Below are 17,202 nucleotides of genomic sequence, written 5' to 3'. Positions count from 1 at the left end.
GCCTTCCAAGAGAGAAATGAGGTGTAAGAGTCATCACAAACATAGTGGAAAAATATTAAAGCTAATGGCATGCAGGAATCTTTGACAAGTGCTTGTCAATGTTAGTCCTTAAGAGTACAATAGCTGTTCCTTGCATTGTTCAGCTCAGATTTCAGATATTACAGAAGCGTGAGCTAGGAAAATGCAGTTTCACACCTGAGTTGAGGGGACAGTCGGACTCACCGCTTCCTACCAGGAATTCCGAGTTGCAGTAAGTGTTACAGATTTAAGATGACTGGATTATGGCATTTTCAAAATCTTGTGATGAATAAACCAAATTTGGATTATAAATTCTTATTAAATGTTTTTTTCTTGCTAGTGAAAGGGAATTGATACAACCAAACGAGCCAGCCATAAGGCTGAAGTGAACAAGGGTATGCCCAAAACTCTGCAGCAAACACGTCTGCACAGCCAAAGCGACTGTGGTCACTCGGAATTTCCTCACCTAATGACAGTCAGGATTGCTCTTCCCCCAACAGCAACTACAGAGGAAGCACAGAAACAGCCAGGACATGCTCCCAGTGCCTCCCTGCCAGCAGCATGAGAGTGCCCGTTTTCAGCTTAACCCTCGGCACATGGAAGTGGAAAAGCAGCCTGCACTGCTGCTTTTGCACCTTCCAGGGTCCCTCCACAAGGCTAAGCTGTTCTGTCCACAGCAGTTAAAAAAGCCCTTTTCAAACCCAAAAGACAGCAAAACGTTTAGCCAAAATGACTCACTGCATTCCAGCTTTATCCCGAGTCTAGGCTGACATCCACCTTCAACGCAGGCCCACTGGTGACATGCTCCATGTCTGCCTTTCCCAGTCCTACTGGGACAGGAGCCAGTAAGTGACAGGATGGGGCAAGCCTGGGAAAACAGCTAAGGATAAAGGTTTCACATATGGCCATATTTCATTGTAAACAATGGCACAACACTTTGTACCTACAGCATAGCGCCCTTCCTCTTGAGATCTCGTATCGCACATTAAACATGGCAACAGCTCTTTGAGGTAGGTATTGTGTTTTGCATACGGAATATTTGAAACAGGGGAAGAGCCCCAATTTACTGAGGAGTGTTTTTTGGTTTTTTGGGTTTTTTTTTGTTTTTGTTTTTTTTTTAAGTACCCAGCTAGTTACCCGAATGCAGCCCGAGCTCGCTGACTTCACTGGAGAGCAGCGGCCCAGATACTGCTGGGGAGCGGGGAGGGCCTTGCTGCAACTCTGGCTCAGCACCCAAAACCAGAGTCCATTTTTCAAGGTTCTGGCTTACAAGATTTTTGAGAGACGAGTGGCTCCTGGGGGGCCAGAATCCAGAACTCCTCTCCGTCTCAACTCGTGAGAGGTTGCTGTGAAGAAAACAGCATGTTTCATTTTCTAAAGCACACTGATGTCATTTGCGGGGGGAGGAGGTGTTTTAGAAGAATTCTGCTTCTCTCTCTGCAGTTCAAAGTCAGGTTTAAAAAGCACGGCACCAGCCACAACGTCCAGGTTGTTTTGCCCTCTGTCTCCTGTTATGTTAACTTCAGGGGAAAAAAAAAATCCATATTGGATTATTTAAATTGGTAGCAAAGTAAACTGGTGGGTGGAATAACCCAGGTAGTTTTGCTTAAAATTGACAAGGGAGAGATCACGAGCTGCTTCCCAAAGAGACATGCGCGGCAAACTCCTGTGGGGCGGAAGAGCGGTACCATGGAGGAACAAAAGGAAAGACCATGGCGGTGGCATCCCCGGAGCCAGCCGGAGGGAGCGCTCCCTGGGACCAGCCCTTCAGCTCCTCCTGGCTCCTTCAGAGAGCTGCCAGGGTGCCAGGTTCCAGAAGCCTCACTGACAAGAGTTAAAGACCAAAAACTTTTACTGGTGGCAGGAGAACAGTCACATTTTAAAATAAATTAAAAAAAAAAAACCCCATGTAGCAGAAGAGATTCTTGACCAGGGCAAACCAAGGGAAATCGGAATGTTACCACCACGGGATGTGACCAACCATGTAAGAACCAAGCCACAAGGAGCTGAAATCCTGAAACGGCCCAGGGAGGACGAGGCTGGGTTTGCTCTTGATGCTTTGGGAGTCAGTTTGAAACTCTACTTCCAGCATCAGAATTAATTATGGGTAAAGGATTTCATGTGAGGGACACACGCACATCTAATTCTGGAACTCTTGATTTTCCAGTACAAAGGCAGTACTTCTCCCTCTGTGTCAGACGCCAGCTGAAATGCCAGAGACAGAAGTTTCATTCACCTGGGGGAAATGGTAAAGTCCACAGAACAACTGAGGAATTCTCTGAAACCAGAACTTTCCCACAGGCTTGGCATAACTAAGGTCCCTGTTCTTCTCTCACAGTGAGAGATGCAAGGTGGGAAGAGTAGTTTCCTTGGCTCCAATCCTTTAAAAAAAAAAAAAAACCAACAAAACAACCAAGCAACTTAAACACATCAAGTTCTTCATCTCCCATTGTTCCAAATATTGGGGCTCTTTTCTCCTTCATCAACGCCTGGTGCTTCAAAACCGGTAATTAAAAGAGCAGGGTTAGAAGGAACTACTTTACGTGTGTGTTGTTCTTCGCTGCACAGGCTCCATCGACGTTCATAAAAGCTTGGTGAGAGGGAAAGAAGTCCCAGGTTTTACTGAGAAAGATGGCCATGGACACACGGATTGCTGTGCTGGAGGAAGACGCCACACGTCCACCACCACCTGTGCTTCCCCCTGCCCCAAGCCCAGAGCTGTTTGTGCTGTTCCCCAGCTGGGGAACTGGAAACTCATTCCTTTTAGCCCACATTTGCCATGTTACGTGACATGAGCCACTCAGCTGGGATAACGTGAACCACCGTGGTGGCTCTCACGATCCTTCTGTAGGCAGCAGATCTGTGCAGAGGTAACCTCCAGCCGGTGGGGGTGAGGTCTTCACACAGCACAGCTGGATCCAGATGCAGACCCCCATCCACATCAAGTCCTGCCTGTCTGCTAGCTGCAAACACTGCCTAAGTATGAGTATTTGCCTAAGGCAATTGAGTATTTGATGCCTATTCTCACTCTGTTGCCACCTAGACATTTGCTACCCAACCTCAATGGATCACTAGGAGCTTTGCTACACATCTACTCTCTGGAATAATCAGTGGAGATTAGGGACAAACAAGGTATTTTTGGTGTGTCACAAAGATGCGCTATCTTCTTCCCACTCCTGAACTCAATCCTTGCTTCTTGATCCTAAAGAAACATCCCTCTAGGGTCCAAAAAGCATTGGACTAAGCTTACCTTGCCGGAAAAGGTGACACACAGCCCTCATCCCAAGCGCCATGTATGACACAGCCCTTCACGCAAGAGCATCCAGTGATCGCAAAAGATTAGAACCCAAATAGAAAGATTTCTTGGGATTGAAGACAATCAGTTGTGCCCTTCTGAAACAAAGTTCGTCCCATTAAAAAAAGTGACTGGATTTAATAAATAGTCATTTTTGAAATTATAAATAAGTTAAAAATTAATTTAAAACAAGCTAGTGTTTGAATAAATATGTTTCAGTTAAGTGCTTAAATACATACATGCCTTTTTTTTGTTTAAGTTTTCTCTTCAAGTTAGCTCATGTTTAAAAGAAGCAAGTTCTATAATATTTCCATAAAATTTTGTGCCTTCAGGAAATAAAATATTGCTTTTCTTAGCCCTTTATAATTTGATTCAGTTCCCATCCACTTGATGAGATGGGTCAGATCTACTCATTATTGCTTGTAAACCTGAGGAAAAATGAAAAATAGCCTATCTTTAAGAAAGATGCTGCTTACTGGAAGCAGGTTCTCTGCCTGTACTTTTCTAGAAAACCATTTTGACTTTGGTGTCTCAGTGGGTTAAAAAAATCCAACACATTTCCTAATAGCATCCTGTCAGATCTGAAGAGGTTTTAGGTTTGACTTGGAACTGATTTCTGAAACATCCTACCTGCATTGAGATATTTACAGTTTGCTTCAAGTCCCTGCACCTGAAATGATGTGTAATTGGTACCCTGGGCACCCAGAAAACTAGATTAGTTTTGCTACACATGAATAATCTAGTCCTACAGATCAAACAGATAAGGCAACATCAGTCTCCCCTACCACGTGTAGGAAACGGACTGATCGGAAAGAGCCCTTGGAAGTTGAGTAACACACGGATTCATGCAAACTGACATTCGTCCAAAAACACAATTCATGAGAAAAGCTACTGAGAAGTAGGCATCTGATATAAAGTTTCTAAATCTGCCATTTGAATTTTACGTTTTTATGCTTAAAATAGCTCCCCAAAGCCTCTCCATGTCCAAATGGCTGCTACCTGTGGTTACACGAACGACTGCCTCAAGGCTCAGCCCTTGTAGGCTCTTTGGTTTGGTGCACAGAGCAGCTCTGGGGTGGCCAGGAAGCCCTGAGCAGGTTTTCCGTGCCGCTGTAGCCTTGGCCCTGCTATCTGGAAAGATGGGAGCTACTCTGGGACTGGCTGGAAGATGTCGTGGCTCCACTCAGCTGGGAAAAGCCGCTGTTGCAGGATTCCAGGCTTGACATGGATCCCCTGGGATGGGACAAAGCAGATGTATTTGTAAGGAAGGCAGCTATAAATGGATAGCTCTATACATCTGGCAGATCAACTTATACTTTATAACGCTTGCAAAAGTAATTTTTTTGGCCCATCATTTTCAACTTTGTCTCTAAGAATCTCAGGGTTCCTTTGTGTCGTAATGAAAAGTTAATTTGTCATAGACATCTTTTCTATGATACAGATATTATAGCTTGTCTCTTGCAGTTATTCTGGGAGTGAGACACAGCTGGAGCCTCTCTGGGGCTGTATTCACAGCCCCTGAGCAGAAAGGAAAAGTAGAGAGCACTCCAAATGCAGCACAGCTCAGTGAATGCAGCTGCCACCGCTAACTCGAGGTCTCCAGCCTGCTAAGCACGAGAACCCCAGCTACGGTCTTCAGCTCCTCCTGCCAAAAGCAGACTGGGTTCACCGTAGCTGTGACTGCCTACTGCTCTTGACAACATTTTATGCGGGTACAGCAACAAGGAAAAGCTTTGAATGATCGGAGTGAGGAATTTGCTGCTGCTCTGACTCAACAGGTTCTGGCCAGAACATTCTCAGGGTCACCACCTGCCCATCTGCAAGTCTGGTCTACCTAACACTTCCTCCAGCTCCTAGGGAAAGGTCAGGTACTTGCAAGGTATTCAAATTGCTGGGTGATTTGAAAAGGACTTTTAGCATTAAAGGAGGCTAGACAAATCGTACCAAGGTTGATGTAGTCACCTACTCAGAACGCATGCTCCAAGTCACGACTGACATCCTTCTCAAGTGCCAAACAAAGTACGTATGAAATAGCCCAGCTGATATTTCTTAAGTTATTCCAAAAGTAACTGTTCAGAATGTTCCCAACTAAAATAAAAAAAACCTCCTCAGCTGAAAACCTTCCCCACTTCAGCTGACTGCAAGTAAGAGCTGAAGCACAAATTCCACTGGTGGCCAAGGGGTCCCTTATTACCTACAGCACCAAAAGAGATTCTTTGCGCAAAATGCCACCAAACTTTTGTCTATCTAACTAACCATCAACAAAACACACACCCTGTGGAGGTATCTGAATGTTTAACTGGCACTCAGTCCTCTCATTTGGCTTCTCTATTGCCAGTTGGATAGTAAATCCCCCCACTAAGTCTCCTACCTGAAGTCCTCGGATGCAAGCACCTCATAGTAGTAGATAAGCTTGCACTTGTGGCTGGAAACTTGCAGAGAGGCAAGAACATCATCCACCCGAGGGAGGCTAGTGCCAGAACAGGGCAGCGGGCCATGCATTTTCCACTGGAGAATGTAAAAGCCAGGCCAGCGAGTCACATGAGATCCCTGGAAGAGAAAGGGAGTGCCATCAAGTGGCTACCAGGCGTCTTAAGAAACAGACTAATGACTTGGCAAAGTCAAAAGAAACTACTGAGCTGACTACTTCGGGCGGCATACACCATTCACTTATTTTACATGCCTGAGCCACACCCCTGAAATGCTAGTTTAAAAAAAAAAAAGGTTCTTTTCAATTAGCTTTTTATCATGGGTTATTGAACCTCTTTCCAATGGCTCAGCCTAAATTAGGATTGCAATAGCAGCCACTTTCACAGGGAATCCAGAGAATGATGAACACCACAACTATTTCCAAGCAATATGTGAATTCCCCGTGCCATCGGTTCCTTCCCCTCCCCACCACCTGACCATTTTGGACTGCAAGATCCATGCCAGGACCCAAGCACATCTGACCTGGATGCTCTCTCCTTCCCGGCAAACCAGTGGAGATTCCATACGGCTGTAATCCACTCCAAGGACCCATGTCTTATCGATTAGCTGCATATTGTCCCCAGCAGCAGAGGTACTTGGTATTGTGGCTTCTTTATGACTTGTTTCAGGAGCTCGTTTGGAGTGAAAGAGGCTGAACACCACATCTCCCTTCAGGATGTCGAAGTCCCAAGTGATGACAGATTCCCCTTCTAGAATCTCCACAACTATCTAAGAAGGGAACAGAACAAGCACGTTGTAGAGAGTCGGGTCTTCAGTTAAGCTATTGGCCTTGATTCTCAAGGAGGATGTAAACTGATTCCCATTGCCAGTCTTTTGCCCCAGGAGGTCTCCTCAGGCATTTTTGCCCCATCTCTCCCCCGTATTGCTCATAAACCATTTGCTAGTTCTAGGAAAACCTCAGTGGAACTGAAGCAAAGCACTCAGGACACAGCAAAGAGCACCTTCCTGCACTCCAAAAGGCACTGCTGCTTTTTCATGAGTCTGAGCAGGCCAAACCAGAGTTACTCATCATCAGGGAAGGTAGCAGACTGTTTTGACATTCAAGTGCTCCTTTTTTGAACATTCTATTTTCTGATGACCGCCGTCAGGATGTTCTCAGTGTGTACCTTCTATCACCACCAGTACTGTCCTGGCTACGTCACTGAGAATGGAAGCTGTACTACCAGAAGGGAAACTGGGGAAACTTTATTTCCCCAAAAAGGAGGGGGAAGAGACTGCATCTTACAGAAGATCAAGCCATAGTATATATGACAGACGCTGCTTCTCAAATCCCTGTTCTTTACTACCACACTTCTAGCTTTTAGCTGGCCTGAGCCTTCCCAGGAAAGGCACATTGCTACTGAACCATGTCATGCTCACGCTTTGGGAGCCCTTTGTTGTTCTAGTCAGCCTTAACAAAAGGAAGACATCACCGATACCAGTTCAGCACCTCCTTCAGCCTTATGAAGTTCTGGTTTTTACCTCATGTGGAGCTCCTTTGAGGACACTTGCAGAATGATAGATAGTTTCTGTCCATAACCGGATGTGATCCGAGTTCTCTGGCTCTTCATCTGTTTGATAAAGAGACTTGGGAACAAGTCCACCTTCTGGGACAGTACACTGGAAGAGTCAAACAAATATGAGGGTTCATACTCATCTAGTGGTAAAGTATCGAGCCATCTATACCAGGAACACTTGCCAGCTGCCAGGCACAGAGGATGACACCCTCAGCTGGTGTAAGATTTCACAGTGGGACTAAGTTTACTTGAGCTATAATGGTTTATCTAAGCTCCATTTAGAGAGCTGACCTCTAACCCTCTTCTCCAGGGCATCACCAACCACTTCAGGGTGAAGTCTCCTGTGCACAAATTAACTGCACAGCAGTGGTACCCCAGCCAGAACAGAGGTTTAACCATCTTTCAGCAGGAGTGGAAGGCCAGGGTGTTAAGGAGGAGGGAATCGAAGGAGCTTGCACGTTGCAGATTCCACCCGCGCAACAGGAAGGAAAACTCACCATGCAGTCTCCTCCCAGGAAGTCTGGGATCACGTCTTTGTCCACGTAGTCTACCAGCCCTCCCGGACCCTGGTAGTTATTCCCACTGTAAATGAGGAACTTCTGCCTTGTGTTCTCATTGATAAAGGGACTGACCTGAAATAAGAAGTGGACAGAAGACATCACTGCCACCTAGTGAAGTTAGAGACAATGTTTATATCATCTTTCATGGGTGCTTTAGGTGCTAGACTGGAAGGCCTCATGAACAGGAATGCAGACCAGCAGTAGTGCAGAGCTTCACAGCTCTGAAGCACTTCCCCAAAGAAAAGGGTAACAAATGGGAACTGTACTACATCATCGTCTCACAACATTTTCTACTTCATGTAAAGCAAGTTTGCAGTCACCACAGCATGCAGAAACCTCACAAGAAATTTAACAAGCTTGGTCTTACATTGCCAGAACAGTCAGCAGGCACCAAGCAGAACCATATTTATTATTCTTCTCTTCGGTGTCCTCCAGCATGAGATTAAATAAAAAAATAATATTTGTCTTTACCCATCAACATGAAAACCCACTAAGTCTGGGCTACCAGTGCTGCATGAGGATTTGCAGTTTAGCTCCGACATCCTGTCCTGCCCTGGTGGCATGACAGCCACTAGAATCAAGTGGGCTACAGGTAGGCTATAGCTTGCTCTGTAGCAATGCTGTGGCCTCTTCAGGAGTTCAGCCACAAGTTACCTGGAAGCTTTTCCCTCCCTAACTCTTCAAATAAACAGAACTTACACTGACTGGATGATTCAGCTATTTGTACATGCACGAGTGCTCACGATCCTGCAGTCCAGATTTCACTCACCAGAGTCCAGAGCACCGGAAAAACCCGGGGTGCTCGCACGATCAATAGTCTGCCCAGGGTTTCAGGGTAGTTGTCCTCTACAACCTCAATTATCCGAAGCAGGGCCTTAACTCCAGGCCGCCAGAGGTGCCGCATATTTAGCCCTTCCAAGTCCACCAGACACGTCCAGGATCTAAAATAAACACGCAGAAGATGACCTGTCAGAACTTCATTGCACAGTGGCTGCCCAGTTTACGATCCACAAAACATTCCAGTAGCACCAGAGCTTGTACAGGGTCTAGTGAAGCCAATGAGGGAGACCAGCAGTTCCAATAAAAAGTAGACCTCCACTCAGGCAGCAGACAGCCTGAATCCAGTTGAGCTTTCAGGTAAAACAGACAACCAAAGGCAACCAACCGCAAAGGCAACAAAGGCTGTCAGTGTGGGAGAGGGGGAAGGTATGTAGGCCTATTGCTAAAAATAATTCAGAAAGGCATTTTCAATGAAAGTGGAATCTGGCAGACAGTTTCCTGTATTAAAAAAGAGAATTTCAAGGATCTGGATTAAAATTACCAAGATAGCAAGATAAAATTCAGCTGAAATGGGACATAAAAAGATGTAAGGAAGGACCAATTCTTGCTTTCATATGAAGCTGTAGAATTTATCTGTATTTAAGTCCACTATATAAGGTACCCCAAGCCCAGGAGCAGCCCTTAACAGAGACACTCTGCTGTCTGCAGTTTAACCCTAAGGACATCATCTAAAACCTTCACAGAAGCATTCTTCTCACCATGTCAGTTTAAACTCTGTAAGGACACAAGAAAACTAACTATACTAACGTGATGGGGCGGCCAAAGATGTTGGTATTTTCCTCACACCTCTTTTGTCCTTCCTCGTTAATTGACAGAACCTGAAATCAAAAGACAGTACAGACTAGGATTAGCCTGAGTATGACCGAGAAACCAGGAGAGTCCAGAGATCTTACTTCAAAAAATACAGAACCCAGAAGTGTACCAGTTTGAGAACTTGCAGTATGCAAAACAGAGAATAGAGTCCACATAAAAAAAAAGGCTTCGCTACTGAAAGTCAGTGCTGACCATACAAGGTACAGATACTGAAAGTCTAAGATGAAACCTAAGAGTCTTCAGATCAAACGTTATTAGCTGAGCTGCATGAAAGGGCCACGAAAGCTTACAGCTAAACTGCAAGTTATCGGAAAACATCCCTTCTGGCCCATTCATACCATTACAAAAGCTTCACTTCTGTCTCTGCGGGAAGCCTTGCCGAAGTCACTAAGCCAACTGAGTCGCCAGCCACAAGACACAGGAATTATTTGTGTCAGGTGGGTAAATTCCTGCTGCGCAATAGCAAGACTTCTAAACACCCCGAGGGAAACAGAGTCTCTCGGGTGAGAAATGAAAGTACAAACGTACATGTCGCAGCAGTGATTCCTCTCCCAGAGCTTTCACCAAGCCTTTTGTGTCCATCTGGCCAAGACGAAGGATGTAGAGTGGTCGTCCATCTTCAAAACAAACATAAGGCTTTAAAAAGAGGGAGTACTCTAGTCTCCCAGGCTATCACTCTAGTACCTTTTACCAAAGCCATGTTAAATATTTGAAAAGGATAAAAGTCACATCCGAAGGCAACCGTATCAAAGAGATGCTGCTTTGCGCTAGCTTTAGTCTGCCTGATCTGCACAGAGGAAATAACAAAGCTACAGCAAAACAGTGGCATTTGAACTGCTTTGTTAGTGTTTAAAGCGTCAATACAACTGCCTCCAAAAATCCCGGGTTACTTACGAGGTCCTTTAATACAAACTGTGTTGTATAACTGTCAATGTAAGGTGCAGCTTCTAACCTTTGTCTTGATAATGCCATCCTCCGGTGTAGTATTCATCTAAGAGGGCTGGGGGCCTCCATGACTGTAGGATGTAATCCACCTGGTACTGCTTTCGCCAAGACAGCGACTGACAGAGCATTTCTCGAGCTTTGTCAATGCTGAAGTCGCGAGCCCGCAGAAATCGAAGGATGTGTTCATCTTTGGGGATCTGAGAGAAGAGAAAAGAAAGGCCAGGGATCGTGAGTGGTACATTACCTGCACCACTGTTCCATAAAGCCTGCAGAGCATGCACCAGTTTTTAATCAAAACTAAGACAGAGATTAAGCCTACGTTCCTCCTCCCTCCCTCCTTAGCTAATCCTGCTGAATGTGGCGGATGGTGCTAGGAGCACGAACGAAGTGACCAATTCATGCCCCTTTGAGAGATACGGGCTTGGTATTTACCCGAGTACTGCACATGCACAGCCTGTGAGAAGCCACCCACCGATCCAACTGCCAGAAGCCCCAGCAAACTCTGAGCTGGCTCAAGTTTCCCCTCAGCCATCTATCCACAAAGACAAACCAAATACTGAATGAAAGCTGCAAGCTTAACTCCCCGTAGGGCAAGTCAGCAAAGGATGAAGAGATCCACAGGTAGCACAATAAGGAAGTTAAGCACGCACTGTTTGGAGGGGGATCACGACCGTACAGTCTTCAAGTCATTAGCCATAAGCACCAATTTCAGCTCTTGTGCAGCCCCCTCTTCTGCTTTGCTGTTGACCGTGCTTCCCTGGTGGTGTTCGAACAGGAAAGCTTTTGAGTTCTTCCACAGGCTTCCCCGCTCCGTCACACCACACTAACTCTTACCAATGAAAATTACAACATACCCGCTCTCCGTCACTCGGCCCAACACTTTCTATCATTAATTCTAACACCACAGGCACAAAAGCCTTCCCAAACCAAGTCTGCAGAATGGCTTGTTCCAACTTCCTTCCAAATCTCCCACGTTCCCTCTAGCTGAAAATCAGAGAAAATCTGCCAGCAATACTGAGCAGCAGGAACTAACAATAACCCTGGTAGACCCCACAGAAGTGCCAAATTTGACAAAAAGTCTGTTAGTTGCAAAAACAACTGGATTACAGCTGCATGTGCTGCCGATTTCTCTTCTCAGCCCCTTCACCCCAACTCCCTCAGAAGTGTTTGGCCTCATTCGCTACATCAAGTTTCCACCAAAAATACAAGTTCTGTCGAGCAGGGACTGTCTCCTCCAGGGTATCTGCGCCGTGCTTAGCGCAATGCAAACAATCTGAGCCCTGCTGCAAGACAGAAAAAAGCACACGTTCAGGAGTCAAAGCTCTTTTGTTTGTTCACTGACGTGCTCACAAAAACAGAAAGCAGGGAAGAAGGCAAAGCCACCAGCAGTGTCAGGCTGGGAGCAATCCCAGTTTCACAAGCTGGTATGAAGCTGCAAGAGATACTAAGAATTGATTCCACATTGAGGAGGAGTTCAGGCAGCCTAAAGTCAAGCCTAGAAGCGTCTGAAGAGCAGATGGGAGATTAATGCTGTTCAGCATATTCCAACACTTTGCAGATACTGCATTTGTATGCCATAGAAAGGAAAAGGGCAGCCTTCCCAAACAGGATCTCACATGTATTTAGAAGAATGCCACCACAATTTTCTGCATCGTAGCAAGACTAAAGCCAGCAGAATTTTCATCAGATGATTTACATTTGCATTTCTGCTGCTCAGAGGAAGATGCTGTTCGCAAGACAACAGACAAACCCCACAAACATCTACAACAGCCCCTGAATCTCCTGTAAGTTGCTGGAGAAGGGATGGCTCTTAAAAGGTTTTGCTAATTTGATGTTTTAAACCTACACGTTACATAGCTACAGGTAAGCGGCAAGTTCAGTGCTTCTGTTTGGACCAAAGGCAGAGAGCTCTAAGGGGACTTACTCCACTCTGAGTGGAATTACTCTCTTCATTACCTTTGTCCAACCAAAGCAGTAACTGCCATATGCAAGAAAATGAAGTTTTAATTTCAACCTGTTTTTCTATTTATTAGGGAAACTACACATACAAAACTGCTGATCACTAGCTTTAAGTACTTGCAATTCTGACACCATTTGAAGTTGTTTTAAAGCAACGATAAATCTGATTAGAAACAATAACATGTTTTGGAAGGAACAGGGAATAGATAGCAAAATAGGATGAAGAGGACACAAATAAGAAGGAACAGCTTACAAGAAAGAGGAGATCTACAAATATTTTTTTTAACAGGGGACATCCCTTCTCCGAATTAAAAGAACGGATTGTCACAGCCACTCCAGAGAAAACTCAAGTCATGTAGGACAAGTTCCTGGGTCTGTATTATTCTGACAGGCAACCAAGAGAAGCAAACAGGCGACTAGTAAGGGAGTTTAGGATGGAGTTTCAATAGCCAGCACCACCCTTCCTGCTTGTTCAAGACCACGTAGCGAACAGGGCTCACAAAGCCTAGAGAAGGGGTCCAGGGCAGCTCCCAGCTGTCACTAAGAGCGCTCAGCGATCTCCACCTTGCCAAGGTACCTGAACGCAGCAAGCGGCTGTCAGGAAGCACAAGCACAGGCTCACAGAGCTCCACGCACCCAAGAAGCAGTTGTTTCACATTTTCTCGTGTGGTGCCACTGTTACTTTCTCCAGCTTCCACTCCCCAGCCTCTGACTGGGGCCGGGGGAACAATGCACAGAACAAAACAGGTAGAAGTTTAGAATGTGCTGCCTCCACCTGAAACAGAGACCCTTGCAGATCACACATGGATACGGTCCGTCTTACTCTCATTTAGGGCTCGTTTTCAGCTGGATACCCAATAGCTGAGATATCTCCTACCACACAGGAGTCCACACCGATTTACCAGACAGATCACTGTAGACCTGAATAGCTTCATGTCCTATATTTCAGAGCATAACTACACCTGGGAGTTCACCCCTGCCCGCTTTGTTCTGTGCCTGCTTGCTGTCAAGCCCCTTTTATCTGACAGGAGGTTGAACTGGGGGAGACGCGGATCACAAGCAATATTTAGCACAGCAAGTTTTATTAGTTAATCTGTTGTTATTATTAGCAGGTAACCATTCACACAGCGCTCTCACACGTACCCAGTCACCTGGTTAGTTGGGAGGCCAGCCCTAGCAGTTTATGAGGAGGCAGAGCATCACAGCGACATGACAGCAGCTTGCAGGCAGGTCTTCAGACAGTCCTTCCAGGCGTCCTTTGTTCCATCGGGTGTATTCCTGCAGTCTCTCCCTGCATCTAGCAGCCACCACACTCTTGGACATAGTCCAAGTTATACAACCCGTTGATGCTACCATATACTAGTGGCCTTGGACAGACTTGGCAGACATTTGGTGTTCTGCATTTATCAGCTCTTGCAGATTCAACAGTGGTGTTAGTCTCTGGAGCTTATCAGCTGCTGGGAGACTTTCACACACTACCTCAACATACACTGTTTTTCCCTTCAGCTTGCAGTTTTCTGGTAGCTTTTTTTCCACCCACATTCATAGGTACCAACGAAACTCATACGCACACTCACACAGAAGGGGACTTCTTCAGAGTTCAGTAACATCTATAGCACTAAATCTTTGTTACTTTTTACTTCTACGTGGGTGATACACATTAGTTTCTTCCAAGAAAAAACAGGGGTTTAAAAGTGATGTTTATACTCCTTACACTCAGAGGAGACACGCCATCTCTCAGCTCAGAGAGGTACAGCAAGGCACGCAGAAAGTACTGGCAAAGCTCCCTGCAAACAGCAGCCTCTTTGGGAAAGGCCAGTTAGAAGGAAAAAACAAAGTTAAAACCTTCCAAAGCCCATGAATGGGGCGTACCTCCTAACCCATTCTCTATGACTGACTGAGCAGTCAGCTTCTAAGTCGGGAAGCTATTACTACTGCAGCCTTATCCAGCTGTACTCTCTTTTCAAGGGAGATCACTTGGTCCAACCGTCTTTCTCCTTTTTTCCCCTTCTTTCTAAGCACTCTCTCTACCCAGCCCGCCCAACTACTCTGTTGCTACCCTTGGTCCTTCCTTCCCACCCAGTCTCTCTCCATCAGGGAGTCTGGAGTTAGAAGCATCCAAGCTGCCCTGGGTCTTTTCTCTCAGCCACATAGCACTTACCCTCTTGGCCTGATATAGAGGCTTCAACCAGGAGGAGCCCAAGCAGCTGCTGAACACTACAGCAAAGCGGAGATACATCTGGCCCACAGTACCCGCGTTGCTTTCCAGGGAAAAACACATCCACCTAAACTAGCTGGCCAGCTCCAGCTGTACTTGCCCCAGTCTAGTGCCCTCAGCTCCTCTATTTCGGGGGCTTGCACCATGTACCTCACACCATAAGGTGAGACTATTTCTACTTCCCGAATCCTGCGTGGTTTTGAAACAGTACATTTTGATAAAGGAGATTAAAATGGGAACAGAATGCATTCTCCTGGGAAGAATTCAGCCCTCGGCTGTACAAGCTTACACAACCTGCCTGATGTAACACGCACAACACCCTGCTGATAGGCAGCAGCTGGGAGCTCGGTGCTACCAACTGCCGCCTCTGCTGAGCATCTGCCCAGAGATGGGACACACCACCAGTGCACCTAACCCCTTCTCCCACCCCACCCTGCAGCTCTTGGGAGACACAGCCCATCCCGACAGGCCAGTCTGGGCCACCACGGCCCGGTCAGTGCCTGCTCGAAGTACACAGCAAGCGCGCTGTACTTGGGGACCGCAGAGCAGCCTTTTCAGCACTGATGGGACCGACCTGCGCAACGCAGGTGCAGCCTGGGCTACTGTTGGATCCTGCTGTGAGGTCACCACCATTCTCCATGCCCGGCCTTTTACCTAACCTTGCCAAAACAGTTGAGTCTCAACACACAAATTGTCCACGACCCTGAGTTTTATTGTGGGGCTGGAGTCACACAAGCGTTGAGGCTTGCAAAGGGGTGGTCTCTGCCTCAGCTGCCCACCTTGCCTTTGTGTGTTTCTTGAAGCCACTGGCGAAGGCGGATCAAGCAACTCTCTTGCATTGGAGTCAGCTGGCCCAGATATCGCTCAATGTAATCAGCATCCAGTTTGTCAGCTGGAGAAAAGGGGAAAAAAAAAAAAAGAACAATTCAGAGGAGATTTGGCACAGCCAGAAAGATGTGCAGTTATTTCTACACATCAGGTTACTTACGATTTACGCTGGAAGAGAGAAGCAGCCCTCATTTTAGCCACCTGAGGGAAGCGAGTGATATTCTCACAGTGATTAGGGCACGAGGACACAGACAGCATGTAAGGTATCAAAGCTAGATCACTCCACCCGTCTCTTAGAACACTAATATTTCATTCAACCCTGAACCGCTCCAGCAGGAGCTTTAAAAAAAAAAAAAAAAAACACAAACACTGCAAAACAGGAGCTCTAGCACTCATCTCATTAACCGCTCCAAGACCCGGGCACTTAAATCCCCTGGTGTCCTAAAGATCTCATGCACAATTTCTAAGACAAGGGGCTAAAAAGCAGACAGCTGAAAACTGAACTGTTATTCTGCTTACAGACACCAGAGGGAAAGGCACAATAACACTATAATTTCTGACAGCAGGGGCAATTTTTGGCATGAGAAGTCCTGTGCATACCAGCAGCTCAAGGTCCCTCCAGATCAGAGACAAAGGACAAGAGGTCTGAGTCTGCCAGCATTCAGCGAGAGAAGCAGATGTGCCATCTGAGGCTTGCACGTACAGATGCCAGCGAGGAGAACGTGGCACCCAAAGGGAAGCAGCACAGGCCGGTAGCTGCGCTGGAGGCACGCAGGCACCCGAGGAGGAGGGCTGGAAGGAGAACCTCTGAGCTGAAAAAAATCCTCCCCGATTAAGAGCTAGCTAACTATAGAATAAGGCCTGGACACCCACGGGATATGCTGTTGCTGACTGATCAAATATAATTTCTGTACTATAAGTGCTAAGCCCCCCCTGAATCCACAGAGCTAGCAAGCTGGGGAGCAGTCCCAGGAAAGCTAATCGCTTCCTAAACATGAATATAAGCGGAAAAATAAGAGCTACTCTCTTCTGCTACATGGGATCTGCCACTCTTAGATTAACTTTAAGAAGTGTTCACGTGCTTTGAGATTTGAGTTGGCTCCTCTGTGGATTTCGATCCTTTTTCCAGATGGATTTCAACACAGAGAAGCTGCCAGAGAAGGTCTGGCAGAACCACTGACAGTTCCAAATTCCAAGCTTTTTCCCTAGTTACACACAGCAAAACAAGTGCTGTCTTTCCTTCTGAGGAATGACAACGCCTATTTCTACTACCACGGATCTAAATTAAAAGGCCCCTCCTATTTCTTTTTGTCAGAAAAGAATTTTATTTAGTCTAGAAGATATCATCAGATCACCACACAGAAAAATAGTCCGATTCAGGCATTTTGTGTGAGAAATGCATTAGGCAACATTTTTCAAGTTTGTCTTGGCTTGATGTAGGGGCAAAAACCATCCAAACCAATCTCCAAGAACATTAATTTTGAAACAGCCAAAATGTTTAATTCTAATTCAGTTACAGCATACTCAAGATACCTTTATGTTTGTCCAATTTAAAGTATAAAATATCTTAAAGGTCAGATCAAAACCAAGTTTTTTTTCTAACTTCAAACAAAAACATACTGCCTGCACAGCTTTTCTTGGCTTTTCAATTTTGGGAAAAAAAGTTCCATTGTTTGTGTTTGTGTTTTCCTTGAAGGAAGAAAATAACTTCCCCTCCTCTCCACCCACAATCCAGAAGAA

The 17,202-nt window shown here is 45.9% G+C and overlaps 1 protein-coding gene across 1 annotated transcript in view; it reads right to left on the bottom strand.

Annotated features, from left to right (window-relative positions):
• Positions 1–4,440: 4,440 nt before the first annotated feature.
• The window catches only part of SEC14L5 (SEC14 like lipid binding 5), a gene marked incomplete at both ends in the record, with an annotated part of 31,101 nt that continues 18,339 nt past the window's right edge, over positions 4,441–17,202 (bottom strand). Inside the window, 10 exons of the mRNA XM_082006561.1 lie at positions 4,441–4,546; positions 5,685–5,863; positions 6,266–6,511; positions 7,265–7,402; positions 7,797–7,931; positions 8,629–8,800; positions 9,447–9,517; positions 10,041–10,129; positions 10,465–10,654; positions 15,414–15,526. Coding sequence (XP_081862687.1) covers positions 4,441–4,546; positions 5,685–5,863; positions 6,266–6,511; positions 7,265–7,402; positions 7,797–7,931; positions 8,629–8,800; positions 9,447–9,517; positions 10,041–10,129; positions 10,465–10,654; positions 15,414–15,526 — 1,439 coding nt within the window. The remainder of the gene's footprint in view (positions 4,547–5,684; positions 5,864–6,265; positions 6,512–7,264; positions 7,403–7,796; positions 7,932–8,628; positions 8,801–9,446; positions 9,518–10,040; positions 10,130–10,464; positions 10,655–15,413; positions 15,527–17,202) is intronic.

The sequence above is a fragment of the Phaethon aethereus genome (assembly GCF_964289735.1).
Source record: "Phaethon aethereus genome assembly, chromosome: 15".
Classification (NCBI taxonomy): Eukaryota; Metazoa; Chordata; class Aves; order Phaethontiformes; family Phaethontidae; genus Phaethon; species Phaethon aethereus.
The sequence above is the reverse complement of the archived record's forward strand: the minus strand, read 5'-3'. Positions and strand labels throughout refer to the sequence as shown.